At 37.0% G+C, this 15,460-nt stretch overlaps 1 protein-coding gene across 3 annotated transcripts in view; it reads right to left on the minus strand.

Annotated features, from left to right (window-relative positions):
• STRN3 (striatin 3) overlaps nucleotides 1–15,460 on the minus strand; it is a 101,250-nt gene that overhangs the window by 15,817 nt on the left and 69,973 nt on the right. For all 3 annotated transcript variants that reach the window (XR_009245634.1, XM_004584739.3, XM_058666299.1), the window contains 5 exons: nucleotides 7,496–7,629; nucleotides 6,076–6,251; nucleotides 5,877–5,924; nucleotides 5,465–5,586; nucleotides 1,559–1,726 (listed from right to left, as the gene is read on the minus strand). Coding sequence is in view for 2 of the 3 variants with exons in the window: in XM_004584739.3 (XP_004584796.1) it covers nucleotides 1,559–1,726; nucleotides 5,465–5,586; nucleotides 5,877–5,924; nucleotides 6,076–6,251; nucleotides 7,496–7,629 (648 nt within the window). In the remaining variant the exon portion in view is untranslated. The remainder of the gene's footprint in view (nucleotides 1–1,558; nucleotides 1,727–5,464; nucleotides 5,587–5,876; nucleotides 5,925–6,075; nucleotides 6,252–7,495; nucleotides 7,630–15,460) is intronic.

Raw genomic sequence — 15,460 nt, forward strand, 5'->3', positions numbered from 1 at the left:
GTAGCTTAGTGGTTAAAGTCCTCGCTTTTCATGCGCCAGGATCCCATATGGTCACCGGTTCTAATCCTGGTGGCCCCACTTTCCATTCAGCTCCATGCTTGTGGCCTGGGAAAGCAGTCGAGCACGGCCCAAAGCCTTGGGACCCTGCACCTGCGTGGGAGACCTGGAAGAGCTCCTGGCTCCTGGCTTAAGATTGGCTCAGCTCCAGCTATTGTGGTCACTTGGGGAGAAAACAATCGGATAGAAGATCTTCCTCTCTGTCTCTCTTCCTCTCTGTATATCCTCCTTTCCAATAAAAATAAATAAATCTTAAAAAAAAAAAAAAGATAAAAAAAAAATCACACATGAGCATTCTCACATCATTATCTTCAGAAAATGCTCACGTGTCAGGACTCTCTATACCCTGACAAGTCAGATTTTTGGATCCACGAAAATGAAAGGATTCTGGAATCCACTGATGCACTAGTATGTTACAGGACTAAGGAGCAATTTTTCTCTTTAATTACACAGAATTCAACTAGTTAGATCGACACAGAATTAAAAGAAATCTAAAGTTAAACATTAATTATCTAAATGATGAAAAAACAAATGTCTAAATTTTTAAAGTGAGAAATTAGGAGTCACTAATATATCTAAGAGATACTAGAGTACACGTTTTTCAACTGCTTGACACAAATAAAAGTTCTGATTTTTAAAAATAACTAAAATGACTTCGAAAAAAAGATTAAAAACTCATATAAGGAAGCATGCCTTCTAAAGGTTAAACAAAGACTTCAACAATAAAAGATCTGAAGTCATGAAAGTAATCTAGTTTGTATGTCTCAGATTTTTAAAATTTATTTTATTTCCATTGCCAGGTCCTACATCTCAGCTTTGAGCTCTGTTTTCATGATTATGCCTAGAGTCCCAGGCAGCACACCCAGTGCTGTGGTACACATGGTTTATAGGCATGCTTGGACTACAAGACCTTCAGGATTTTTTTTTTTTGAGTGATCACCTAACACAGGTGAAATATTTCCTACAGTTCCTATGTGTAGATTCAGCTTTATTTTTTAAAAGGAACATAACCTAAAAAAAGGGTAAAAGCAGTAAACTACTATTAAAAAGCACTTCAAGTGCCCAGCGGGATAGCCTAGAAGCTAAAGTCCTTGCTTTCTAAGCGCCAGGATCCCATATGGGCGCCAGTTCTAATCCCGGCAGCCCCACTTCCCATCCAGCTTGCTGCTTGTGCCCTGGGAACATAGTCAAGGACAGTCTAAAGCCTTGGGATCCTACACCATGTGGGAGACCCAGGGGAGGTTCCTGGTTCCCGATTCCAGAATTGCGCAGGTCTGGTCGTTATGACTGCTTGGGGAGTGAATCATTGGTCAGAGGATCTTCCTCTCTGTCTCTCCTTCTCCTTGTATATCTGACTTTTCAATAAAAAATAAAATTAATCTTTTTTAAAAAGGCACTTTAAATAATAAATAGCTAGGAATAATAAAATAAAATAATAAATAATTTTTCTTAAAAACGAATCAACTTTTCTTTTTTTCTCATAGATGCAAAATTTGCTTACCCTTGTCTCCATTATAAGTGCAAATACAAGGCATTTTTTCTTGTGGATTCCATAACCTAACAGTGCCATCTGCTGAACAAGACAGTAACTGGTTTTTTATGCCACTATAAGCAAGACCCCAGACAGCATCTGAATGTGCAACTAAAGTGCCAGCTAGGACATTTGGCTCTGTAAAGAAACCACAAAGAAACAACAAAATTTGTTATAAGAAGTAACAAGGAAATGTTTGGGTATATAAAGATATCTTATCACATAATTTAAACCCCAAGATGAAACCAAATACACATCGAGGCTCCCTCTAAGCAGTGGATTTACAGCTCATTTTTATCCCTTCCCCTCTGTTGTGATGGCTTCTTCCATTTATCACAATGTTTTTGAGGTTCATACATTTTGTAGCATATTATCAGTACTCAATCTTTTGTTATCAAATATTAACTCATTGTTTAGATATTATCAAATTTGCCCATTCATCAAAAGACAGACATATGAACACCATCTGAACATCACTGACAATTCTGCTTTTCTGATAAACTCCTGCTTTCCATCAGTATTTATCTCCACAGTCCTCCATTCCCAACTTTATTTCCTCACAAAAGACATGCATCACAATTCTCCAAGACAAGGCATTTTCTTCTATCTTCCTATCACTTCATCTGTCATCTACTCTGCTTGCTTCCAGACAGCCTTCCAGAGTCTTCTAACAAAGACTAACTCCACCAAATGCACTGAAGTGATCAACTTATTTGCTTTTACCTAATTTCACAAAATTTCCTCCTTGCAATCACCACCATGGGGGAAAAAGGGACATGGAGTTTGAGAATCTTTCAACCCAAATTAGGAATCTTCATGAGCATTACCCTAATACCTTCCTGTTAAATGGTAGGAAAGAATGTTAAGTAAATATGCTTTTAATTTTCATCTCTAATTTATGCTTAAAATAACTATAATTTAGTTTCTGTATCATTACTGCAAAGTAACCCTTGTTAAAATCACTAGTAACGATATCTGAAATAAATTTTTTGATTATATAAGAATTTATTAGCCTTAAATAATGCTTTTCAATCAAATCATCTGATTTAAAAGATATGAGGAGGTTCCTCTTGTCTACCCCAGTATCCAAACTCTGTCCAGCCAAGATCAGAGTAGCCTATTGATTATTTATAAGAAGAAAACTTTAAATCATCATATTATTGGACCTCCCAATAACACTCAAAAACACATACTGCTTCTTCCTTCCCCCAAATAGCACGTTCTTTGTGTATGCCTCACAATTACACTCTCCAGGATTTGGCCCTACTTGTTAAGGCCACACCTTGGTTTCCTTTGTTGGCTCTCACACTCTAGCAATCCTACTAATGTCACAGTTACCAAGGACTTTAGTCTTATGTTGTATTCTTTTCTTATCCGATAACAAACTTCGTATCATTCATTTACATAGCTACACATATGATCCTTACAGAAGATATATTTTTACCTCCTATCCAATTTTCTTTGAGCTTCACTTCTGTATATTATCTATTTAATACTGCCACTGCTTAATATATCTAAAATAAGAACTCATGGACTTAACATCAACACACTAATCTCTTTCCATTTCTAGAAATACTATCACACACTCAGTTGCTCATGTCAAAACCCAGGCACTGGGCCCGGCAGCGTGGCCTAGCAGCTAAAGTCCTCACCTTGAACGCACCGGGATTCCATATGGGCGCCGGTTCTAATCCCGGCAGCTCCACTTCCCATCCAGCTCCCTGCTTGTAGCCTGGAAAAGCAGTCGAGGACGGCCCAATGCATTGGGACCCTGCACCCACGTGGGAGACCTGGAAGAGGTTCCAGGTTCCCGGCTTCGGATCGGCGCGCACCGGCCGTTGTGGCTCACTTGGGGAGTGAATCATCAGACGGAAGATCTTCCTCTCTGTCTCTCCTCCTCTCTGTATATCTGACTTTGTAATAAAAATAAATCTTAAAAAAAAAAAAAAACCCAGGCATTGGTGATAGAAATGTTCTAAAATTAGATAGTGGTGATGGCTATACAGCCCTGTGAACACAGTAAGAACTACTGAACTATGCACTTCGAATTTTATGGTGTGTGATTTATAAGAAAGTTGTTAAGCAACAGTCATTCATAGATTCCTTTACCTGCTCAGTATAATTTAACAACAAAACTTGCATATTCTATGTTACTTGCCCACTATATCTTAAATCACTTTTAATTGCTCTAGCACCACTATTGTACTCTTAGTGATGTCACCTGGTTCACTGGACTGTGGTAGAAGCAGCCTGCAAGTTGGTAATTCCTGTTTCCATTCTGGTCCCTTACTTTTTCCTCACAAGAATCACAAAGATCCAGTTAAGCCTTGCATTTTTTTCAGGTCACTTTCTGGTTTAATTTTGGTTAAATCTGATTTAAATTTACTGATTAAAAATTAAATTCTCTTTTATCCATGAGATTTTGCTTGATGCTATTTTAATTATTCTCTAAATCGTTCATATATTTATTTGAAAGGCAGACATCAGACATCAAGTGAAGGCTCTCATCACCGGCTCACTCTGTAAACAGTGTGATGACTAGGGCTGATCCTAAGCCAAACCCAGGAGTCAGGTACTCAATTCAGGTATCTCCCATGAGTGCTAGGAACCCAACTACTTACACAATCACTGCTGCCTCCTAGAGTTTTATTTATTTATCTATCTATTGATTTATTATTTGATGATATAGTTCCATAGACTCTGAGATTTTCCTTTCTCCCTCCTTAAATCCCTCCTCCAACTGATTCCACTATATCATTACAATAGTAAAATCTTTGATAAACAGTCCTAAGTCCATAATTCTGCTATTTAAGTGTCTCCTGACATTGCAGGCATGGACAACAGCAGAGAGTCCAGCCTCCTATTTGTCAAGATGTATTTAACAGTTTCACTGGGAGTCCATCTTTGATTTGGAAGTAGAGATGCATACTGCATTGTATCTTCACATCTCAATATGCTAGTCTCTATTACACAGTTAGTACACATCCCTTTAAATGAAAAGCCATAAAACAAAATCAACAACAGGAAGGAAAAAACAGAAAGCTGACAACATGAAGTTAAATAATGAATGATTAATTTGTCACTGAAGAAATGAAAAAGAAAATAAAAATCCTCTTTGAAGTAAACAATGTTATTTTGTGACCCAAGTCAGTGAGGAAATTAATAAAAAAAACTTTTCTTGAATGAATACGAATAAAAAATATCAAAACCCCCTCTTAGAGTATGCTTAGCAGGAATCTAGGTCAGGAGCTGCAGCCAACAGCCAAAACTTAGGCACTCCAGGGGGCATATAGTGTCTTAACTGGCATCTTAGCCATTCAGTTAAATACCGGTTCCAGAAGCTATCATTCAAACTTTTTTCTGAATATTCATCTAAAAAAGGATCTACCTGTTAGTCTCACAACGTTCTATGTATCATTTACCATAAACCTTCATCTCCTCTTTACCTGCGTAATGTCTTTCCTTTTCATTAAACTAAATCTTATCCCTTGGAACAGTGCTTACCCCAGGCCTGACAAATGGGAGCAGCACAAGCATGTGAAACAAAAAGAACAAAGAGTTCATAAACATTTTAACTCTTGTGCTCACTTCGGCAGCACATACGTTAAAACTGGAACAAGGAACATTTCAGCTTTTTGTAATTATGAACAATTAATACAGTTGACATATGCAGGTATTTTTTGTAGGGAGGGACTTTCAAAACTGCTATTTTTTAGTCACAGCTGATTTATACCCTTTGTTTCTTTCAAATCTCACTATTGTTAAACCATGCAAGCTATTTGTTAATTTTAAAATTTGTTACTTAGATTGTACTGTTTTTTTCCTTTTCTGTAGTGAGTACTGATGAAAAAAACACACTGTGACCTTTTTACTTACCATATGTATCATATGGATCCACATTAGGACTAGGCATATTCCACCACTGGATGGTTGCATCAACACCTCCACTAAAACACTGTTCTCCATTGGAACTTATAGCTAATGATAGAACAGGGCCACTGTTATGGAAAAGAGGGAGAACATCACAAATTCCAAGAAAAAACTCAAATGTCCATTTTCCTAACCTCTAAATTTATATGGCATCCACAAACCATTTTAAATAAAACATGTACATATCAACACTATTATATTCATATTTACACAATGCAATTATTAATCAAAGATATTCAAATAATGTCTTTTATAATATAAAACAAACACTAAAAACTTGTAAGGTGTGAGGATTGATACCTCAGAGTTAACAGCAACTATGTCTGTGAATTAAATACTAGAGTTCAATAAAACTTACATGTGAGCCCTGAATGTGTAGATGGGTTCTACATCTAAAGAGGCACTCCTAGAAGACAGAGGAAAAGGTGGGGGAAGAAAAGACAATTAAGTAACTATAAATCACTGGTTATTTTGTGGATATAAGACAGTAAATAGTAACAATTAACATATTAGCAAAATCAGAAGGAGAAAAAACAGGGTAACACTAAAACACTTGCTTTTTGGCTGGAACTGTTTTCTGCAAGTTCCAAAGTTTCAAAGTATGATCCTCAGAGGCAGTGACAAGCACAGGTTCAATAGGATGAAAAGCTAATGCCCGCACTCCATCAAAATGGCTACGTAGTGTATACTTGGGGTTCCACGTCTTTCGAAAGGCATCTTTATTGGCAGGCAACTGAAAAGAAACAGTGTAATATTTAATGATAAAAGCTGTAAATGGGTAGGCAAGTGGAATTTTTGATGTGTTTAAAAACATATACTTAAAACTCTCTGGAAAAATGTCCAGTGGAAATGTAGCATACCTCACAAACGTTTAAAAAAAATATTTACACTTCAATAAGAACTCAGAAGCATTAATAGCCTTTCAAGTTTCAAGACCAAATGAAAAGTTTTATAACCTATCTTAGGCTAATTATCACACTAAACACAAAGCTCCTATTATACATTAGATCAGATCATGACTACCATTGCTGCAACATTTCACACAATACAAAATAAAAAATAAAAACTAGTATCAAATATCCAAAGGTACAATATTAAAACGTACAGTTGTTATTTAGGAAAATTATCAGCATGTGAACATTTAAAAGGCAGCAAAAACAAAATACTTGCTATAAGTATTAACTAAGGCCCTTCAGGAAAATTTTCTTAATTTTTGATACTCATAGATTAATCTTTTTACCTTCATTTCTCCATCTGTAACAAAATCAATGTTAAAATAGTGAAAATTTACTACTTCACTGCTTATATGCTTTAAAAATATTAAAAAGGATAATATGGCCGACTAAGGCTGATGTCTGTAAAAATCATGCTAAGATAAGAATAAAATGTAGTAAAAAGCAAAGCAATACGAAAAAAATTCCAGCTCATTCACATAAAAGTTTAAACAAGTATAATTAACTTTCAATTGACTGCTCAATATCTAGAAAATAACATTAGTCCAACATTAGTTTTATTTCTAACACTGTCATCCCCATTACTTCTTCCTTTCCTTATCCAACAAATTATTCAGAAAATGATGCAAGCTAACTTTAACATTTTCCTTAAGAAAATAAAACTTCAAAAATAAAATTTGCTTTTTAAGAAGGATCCTGAAAGCAAATCAGTTCTTTGACTATTGGTTTCTTGTCAACATCAAAACATGGCTTCATTTGAAACAATAGCTGAGTATTGACTACTCAGGATGTATTTACAATCACTATTTTAAGGTAATCATTCCAAACTACTAGCTAATCCACCAAAGTACAGAAGAAAAATGAAAAAACAAAGAAAGTACTTATAAAAAAATTACACGTCACTTCAAATCAACACAACTTAAAACTTGTCCTTTCCATGCACCTTGACATTGTTTTATTAGTGATTCCACAAAATAAGGAGCCTATTAAATCATTAAAAAATTTAAAATAAAACTGCACTTACATCATAACTATAGTCTGCATCATTTGTTACCGTCAAGTCTGCAAGGTCTCCAAGGCCCAGTACACTTAACAAAACATCATCAGAACCCATAATAAATGACTTGCCTCCTCCAGATGGAAACGTTATTGGTTCAGCTATAAAGAACAAAACCGCTTCTTAAATGCTGAAAAATCATACAATACAACACAATATTGTGGGGAAAATTTAAGCACTTAACAGTTACAATACTTAATAATATAATTAATTTATTTTTTCCCACTTTCACTCCAAAATTTCTATTACTGGGTAGCAATACAGAAATGTGATGGACTATATTGTAGTTATCTTCCACAAATCAAATGTGCACTATCATATATTATTCAGAGGTGGGAGGTGAGGTATAAAAGCTTTGTCTATTTAAAACTCTTATTACCTCAATATAACTACAGTTTACATATTAAATAATAGGATAAAAATTTTACTAAATAAGGGTGTGAAACACCAGATTTCAGCTATTCATGGAAAACAGATCCCTCCATTTGGCTTCAAATTAACTCACACACACTATATATATATTTGAAGTAACAGGTTATTGTTAAGTCAGCCTGCTTTCTAAAGATGTGCTTAAGTATTCTTGTCCCTGGCAACAATACAGGCCTTTAAACATAAACGGTTTCTCAGGAGTTTAATACACAGTGACTTAGTATACTGAAATGAATTCTCCTAGTAGCAGTAATGGTCTAAGGACCATCAATAATGTCAGTATCCTAAAAGATAAAGCCATATGATCCTTAAAATATTGTTTATCTTTAAAGCTCTATGCTATCTAAATTATTTGCTCAAATTTCAGCTCAATCTAAAACTAAGGCAAAAGCTTCATTTTTACTTAGCTTTCTCTCTGTGTGATTACAGGCTTCATGTTAATATTAGCAGTTCTAAATAAATCTACACTGTGTTTTTCACTAAAGTCAAGTTACTAATTAAACTCTGCCATAACTTGAAAAACTACACTATGATCCAAATATTTTGCCGTAACAGTGTCTCTGTAAGTAATAACTCTCATTATCATTCTAAGCACATGCTTTGAAAGCACAATGTTACATTAAGATGTCAGGAAGAAATGCTCAGACCATTATTTCCAAAACTACACAATATATAAAAACACAGCTAAAAAAAAAAAAAAAAAAAACAGCCAAAACTTACAAGCATTATTAAAAGGGAAACATATGAAACCTCAGGTTGATCAATTTTGAAAAACTTCTACAAAAAATGATCACATTTTCCTATGCTATAAAAAACACAGTAAGAATAATGAAACCTGACAGTCACCACTAATCCTGAATTTTCAGACACAATCCATATACTGTAAAACAAAAGTAAAGTTTATCTGTATTTAAAATACCTGTTATTTTTATTAGTTTATCCTACTAAAACAGGCTATATACTTTGTCTCAACTAGGTCCTAAATTAAAGCTCTGATTAATGCAGAGATTCTAAGTAGTATTTAATGTTTTAATGATAATACTTATTGAATCTGAACAATTTGTAGCACTCCAGTCAATATCTACAGCTATGGGCAACACCAGCAGCAATCAAGAACAAAAGTGTTTTCTCTAAGATCCTAATTTGTTGCCAGACAAGACAGAACCAACCAAGTGTTATGATTTCACTCACAAACCATACAATGATTTACTAACATAAATCTTAATCTAAAACAAAACAAAACAAAACAAAACCTAGAACACTTTATTCTGCATTACTGCATATTCTTTTTCAGAACTACTTCCGAACAGCCACTGACCAATTTACCAGCATGTGGCGGGAAGCAGCTAGATAATACTGAGCTTTATATTAACTACTATTAACAAAAGTTATTATACTTATTTGTCACTAATCATGTTATTTCTGTACCCTTTCTCTTAATACATGTGTATTTTTTAAAGTTCATGGAAAAGTTTATTTTGATGGCAAAAATTTGAAATCCTCATAATCCACATTTTCCATGAAGTTTCTGAAGTACTCATAATACACTCAAGTGTTGACTTGGAGATGACAAGCTATTCTGCAGACACACGCAGAGACACACCTGTTGTTTCTGTTATTTCTATGGCATACAAGAATCACAGATCTCGGATTTATTAGCCCTTTCATCCCCTGAAGGGGGAAATGTGTCTTTCCATAAATTCACTTTATTAACATTAATACAGTTTAGCATATGCTTATATAGGCATACACATTTCACCAGTAATTCAAAAAAAATAAAGTTTCTCACTTAATGATGGAAATCTTACCATTTTTATTATGTCCTCTGAGACATTTTATCAAGAAAATTGTACTGTTATCATGTTAGTTTCTTCCTTTATGGCAATCTTAGGGCCTGCAAACTGGTTTACTCTAACAGGGTCCTTCATCACAGTTCTATAACTAATCTGTGTAATAGCCAGTGTACCAATAGCTCATGTACCAAACTCTTCCTTTCTCCTCTAGAACACAGTCCAATAATTCATTACACCAGGGGCAACATGGTATGCTTTAAGTCTTAACAACCAACAGTAGTCTGAATGTCTGCAATGCTTAAGTGTCTCACCTAGAAAACTTGCATCTGTTTCTCATAACATAAAGTATGACACAGGGTTCACAAGTGCACAGTTGGAAGAAGTCAACTAAAGTAACAGATCATGAACTCAATGCTACCTTCTTAGATGAAACTCAAATCTCTAAATAAATTCTAGTAAGAGTCATCCTTCAGAGAGTAATGAATCTTAAATTTACCAAATCTCTATCCTTCACCCTCAGCCCATCCTTGTAAATTAATCACTGGCTTTCTTACACACACGCAAGGCACACAGAAACTCCTCAACTGGTGTGTCTTGAATGGCTTATTCAGGATCACCAGCCATCAGGGAAGAGCAAATAAAAATCAAAATGAGGTCCTACCTCACCCAAGACAAAATGGCTATCAGTGAAAAATCAAAAAGCAATAAATGCTGACAAAAAACATGCAAAAAAAAAGCACCCTAACATACTGCTGGTGGGAATGTAAACTTCTACAACCATTATGAAAAAACAATATGGAGAATATTTAGAAATTCAAACATAGATCTACCATTGGATTGATCCATTCCATTCCTGGGAATTTACCCAAATGAAAAAAACCAGCATATGAACCACTTAACTGCACTCACATGTTTACTACAGCTCAATCCACAACAGTGACAATAGAGAATCAACCCAGATGTTCATCAACTGATGACTGGATTAACAAATCACAGTAAGGGCACACACACAACAAAATACTACTCAACCACAGAAAGAATAAAATCCCGTCCTTTGCAACAAAATGGATAAAAACAGAAACCATTATGCTCAGTAAAAAAGCTAATTCCCAAAAAACAAAACACTATATATTTCCCCTAACTGTGGTAGCTATTATAGACAGTACAAAACTATAATGTATATGAGTAAACTTGACACTATGAAACTTGAACGTTGGTTACCCTTGTCTATACTGAGGAACAGTGATTTAAGCTTGTGCTTATAAAATATACTCAATGCTACATCATGGCAAAAATTTAAAGTGAGCAAAGCCACTGCCTGCGGCACTGTAACCACTTGTGGATGGGCACTGGTATGAGTGCTGGCTTCGCCACCTCTAATCTAACCCCCTGCTAATGCACTTGGGAAAGCAGCAAAGGATGGCTCTCACACGGCACCCACCCACACAAGTTCCTGGATCCTGGCTTTGGACCAGGCCAGCCCCAGCTGTTGTGGCCCTTTGGGAAGTAAAGCAATGGATGAAGATCTCTCTCCCTTTCTGTAACTCTTCCTTTGAAAGAAATAAATTGTTCCTAAAAGTTAAAAGGAAAAGTAAGAAAAGGAGGAAGAGGGCCTGGGAGCACGAGCACGGGAGGGAGTGGGGGAGGGGCTGGAAGTATCATTCTTCTCTTTTAAATCTGTATATATGAAATTTATTAATCTTACATAAATAAATTAAAACCAATCATTTTGAAACAATTTAAAAGGCCCATGATCTTGATAATATAGCTTAAAGCACAAAATATGTAAATTAAATGTGTAACACTATAAAAACTTTAGCTGTGAATTACATGGTACCAAAGATCAAAATTTAAGCAAGTTAAATTACTAAATGCACCAAATAGAAAATACGGAAGAATAGAGTAGAAAAGTATATTTAATAGTCCCTAAAGTAAAACAGGAAAACAATTTAATAGTGGAAAGGAGATACAGAAAAAAAAAATTTTTTAACATTTTATTCCTTTTGCGTTGGTCTCATTATTTACGGAGTTTCATCTTTCCTCAGCCATTCTTACAAATGGAGGTGATTAAGACCTGCCGATGCTGTGGCATACGTTAGCGCATTAAACCGCTGCTTGCAGTGCTGGTTTTCCATAAGGGTGGCAGCCAGAACACTTACCACAGTGCTCCCTACTGATGTGCCTGGGAAGGCAGCAAACAATGGTGCAAGTGACCAGGCACTTGTACGAACAGGGGCGATCTGGAGCAAGCTCATGGACCTGGCTTCAAATAGGTCAGGTGCAGCCACCGTGGCCATTTGAGGAGTGAACCAGTAGATGGAACACCCTGTCTCTCTCCCTGCAGCCCTTCTCTGCAACTTCACCTTTCAAATAAGCAATCTTTTTAAAGGTAAATGAGGAAGGAAGAAGAAATGGTATATTAAGATGAGGAAAAAATACGGAATTACTTGACTTCAGTTATATTGAAAACGTTTATCAGAGAAATTTTAGGGGGAAAAAAAGACATGCATTTAAATACTTTATAACTGAGCCATCAAACAAATCTTTACAGTATCAGAAACATCAACTTAAGTCAATTAATTCATAGGGCAAATTCTAAGATATATCCTAAATACAGCAACATTCTTTGAAATTCATGATTAGTTTCCAAATGAATTCAAGTACATAAAAATGTCTTCACTTAAAATCAATTTGAGAGCAAATGATAAAGTACTACTTTGATTTATTCTATGTTTTAGCTTAGGCAAGTTCTGGAAAACTCATTATTAAATTGAATACATTTGCTGCCAAATTTAATAACAATGTTGCCTTCTAAAAGGATTTTTAAAAAGCAACAGTAACATATTTCAGAACTAACATACCTATAAAGTTCTTAAACAAGAAGCCTGGCACTTAGCTATCTCCTCAGCATGGCTGTTAATACTGCCTGCAAAATTTAAGCAATGTGACAACTGAGTAAACAGTTTTTTGTCACATGTACTATTTAAAGGCTGTTTTAAAGGACTTATTTATTTTTATTTGAAAGGCAGTTACAGAAAGGAAGGAGGGAGGGGGAAGGAAAGGGAGATCCTCTATCCACTGACTCGGCCTCCAAACAGCCACAATAGCCAAAGCTGAGCTGATCTGAAGCCAGGAGCCTCCGCCTGGTCTCCCACATGGGTGCAGGGGCCCAAGGACATGAGCCATCCTCTACTGCTTTCCCAGGCCATAAGCAGGGAGCAGGATGGGAAGTGGAGCAGCTGGAACACGAACTGGCATCCATATGGGATACCAGCGCTAGCAGCAGGTAAACAGCTTGCTGCACCACCATATTGGCCTGAGAATAACTGCAAAAATATGATTAAGTATCCCCAATCTGAAAATGCAACAAGCATGAAATACATTGCAATCCATACTTTTTAGCATTTCGAACAAATTTATGGATTAAGAATTATCAACCTGTATTTTCTAAACACAATCTGTATTTTTAAAAAATATTTATTTTATTCTTATTGCAAAATCAGATATACAGAAAGAAGAGAAAATCTTCCATCTGTGGATCCATTCCCCATGCAGCCACAATGGCTGCAGCTGCACCGATCCAAAGCCAGGAGCCCAGAGATTCTTTCCTCCAGGTCTCCCACGTGGGTGCAGGGTCCCAAGGCTTTGGGCCATCCTCCACTGCTTTCCCAGGCCACAAGCAGGAAGCTGGATGAGAAAGAGTGCCAAGATTAGAACCGGCATCCATATAGGATCCCAGTGCGTGCAAGACAAGGATTTAGCCACTAGGCTACTACGCCAGGCCCATAACCTGTCTTTTCTTATCACAAGTTTCACACTGTGCGAAAGTATTGCCAGAAATCTAATGAAAGCTATTGCTAGAAAAAATTTATTTGTTTTGGTAGGCACAGTGATTTAGCACACTAATCTTCCCCTGTGGCAATGGCATCCCGTACGGATGCTAGTTCTAGTCCTAATTGCTCCACTTCCGACTGAGCTCCCTGTGTATAACCTGTCAAAGCAGCAGAGGATGACCCAAGGCCCTGGGCCCAGCTCCCTTGCAGAAAACCTGGAAGAAGCCCCTACCTGAGTTCCTAGTTTCCGACAGGCCCAGCTCTGGCCAATGTGGCTAGCTGGGGAGTGAATCAGTACATGAAGATCTCACTTTTTGTAACTCTCCCTTTTTGTAACTCTGACTCTCAAATAAAACCAAATCTTTATAAAAAATAATTTTTAAAGAGTACTAAAATGCCTAATTTAGGATATGTGGATTTAAGTTATACTATTTTTTTTAAAAAAAGATTTATTTATTTTTATTGCAAAGTTAGATACACAGAGAGAAAGATCTTCCATCCGTTGATTTACTCCCCCAAGTAACCGCCACAGCCGAAGCTGAGCTGATCTGAACCTGGGAGCCAGGATACTGTTTCTTCTGGGTCTTCCATGTGTGTTCGGGGTCCTAAGGTTTTGGGCCATCCTCCACTGCTATCCCAGGACACAAGCAGGAAGCTGGATGGGAAGCGGGGCAGCCAGAACTAGAACCTGCATCCATATGGGATCCCAGTGCATTTAAGGTAGGGACTTTAGCTGCTAGGCCACCGCGCTGGGCCTTAAAATTACACTCTCACAAACACTTTATATCCTGGTAATCATTCGTTATCTTGAATATGGAATAACAATGGCATGTGCTTATGCAAAATGAAACAGAAAAAGTGAAAACTAGCAACTCATTCAGGAAAGTTCACTTACATAACATATATTAAAATACTGAAAAATTTAAAATACTTCCTTTTCCAAAATTTTATAATTCAATAGAAGATAAATGGCAATATTCTTATCCAGGACATGAAGGGAAATGGCAAAAAAAATTATAATCTATAAGGTTCTTCAGAAAGTTCATGGCGGGATGGGGACCTGTGTCGTGTGGAGAGCTGGCCAGAGGGCCCCACTGATGGCCTTCGACTCTAACAAACATGCCCTGATTTAAGGCCTTGTTGGCCTCAGATGCATGAGAACCATCGACCTTCTGTGCTGGCCTGTTACACATACTGCATGTCAGGCCACTTCCCCTTGCTGATGCCTCTGCAAAGGATGGGAGAGGAGCATTCTCAGGCGTACACTAACTCTAAGTCTGCATATTCCTGTGAACCAACCTAAGACCTCAAATACCACTTCAAATGGCCACAAATTACGAAGACTTTGCTTTCTCCATATCAAGGCCAATGCCGTTTTCTTCCTACCTCTTTTCTTGATCCTCTCTGTAAACTGCTATAGGTAGGAGAAGCACTTAGTGAGTTCTTCTAATATTACATTAGAAGATATCAGTATGTTGCATGAACCTAACTTTAAAAATCTTGACTGTTGCTTTAGGTAATCTGGCCTATACTTCAGGACGACTTCTACAGTAAGTACTGAAGTCTGTGGTCACTCTGTCTAAACTGGCAATGGAAAACAAACAGGGGCCCAGGGGCCCGGCAGTGTGGCCTAGTGGCTAAAGTCCTCGCCTTGAGCGCCCCGGGATCCCATATGGGCGCCGGTTCTAGTTCCAGCAGCTCCACTTCCCATCCAGCTCCCTGCTTGTGGCCTGGGAAAGCAGTTGAGGACGGCCCAGAGATTTGGGACCCTCCATCTGCATGGGAGACCCAGAGGAGGTTCCTGGTTCCTGGCTTTGGACTGGCACAGCATCGGCCGTTGAGGTCACTAGGTGAGTGAATCATCGGACGGAAGATCT

Source organism: Ochotona princeps, chromosome 6 (assembly GCF_030435755.1).
Source record: "Ochotona princeps isolate mOchPri1 chromosome 6, mOchPri1.hap1, whole genome shotgun sequence".
NCBI lineage: Eukaryota > Metazoa > Chordata > Mammalia > Lagomorpha > Ochotonidae > Ochotona > Ochotona princeps.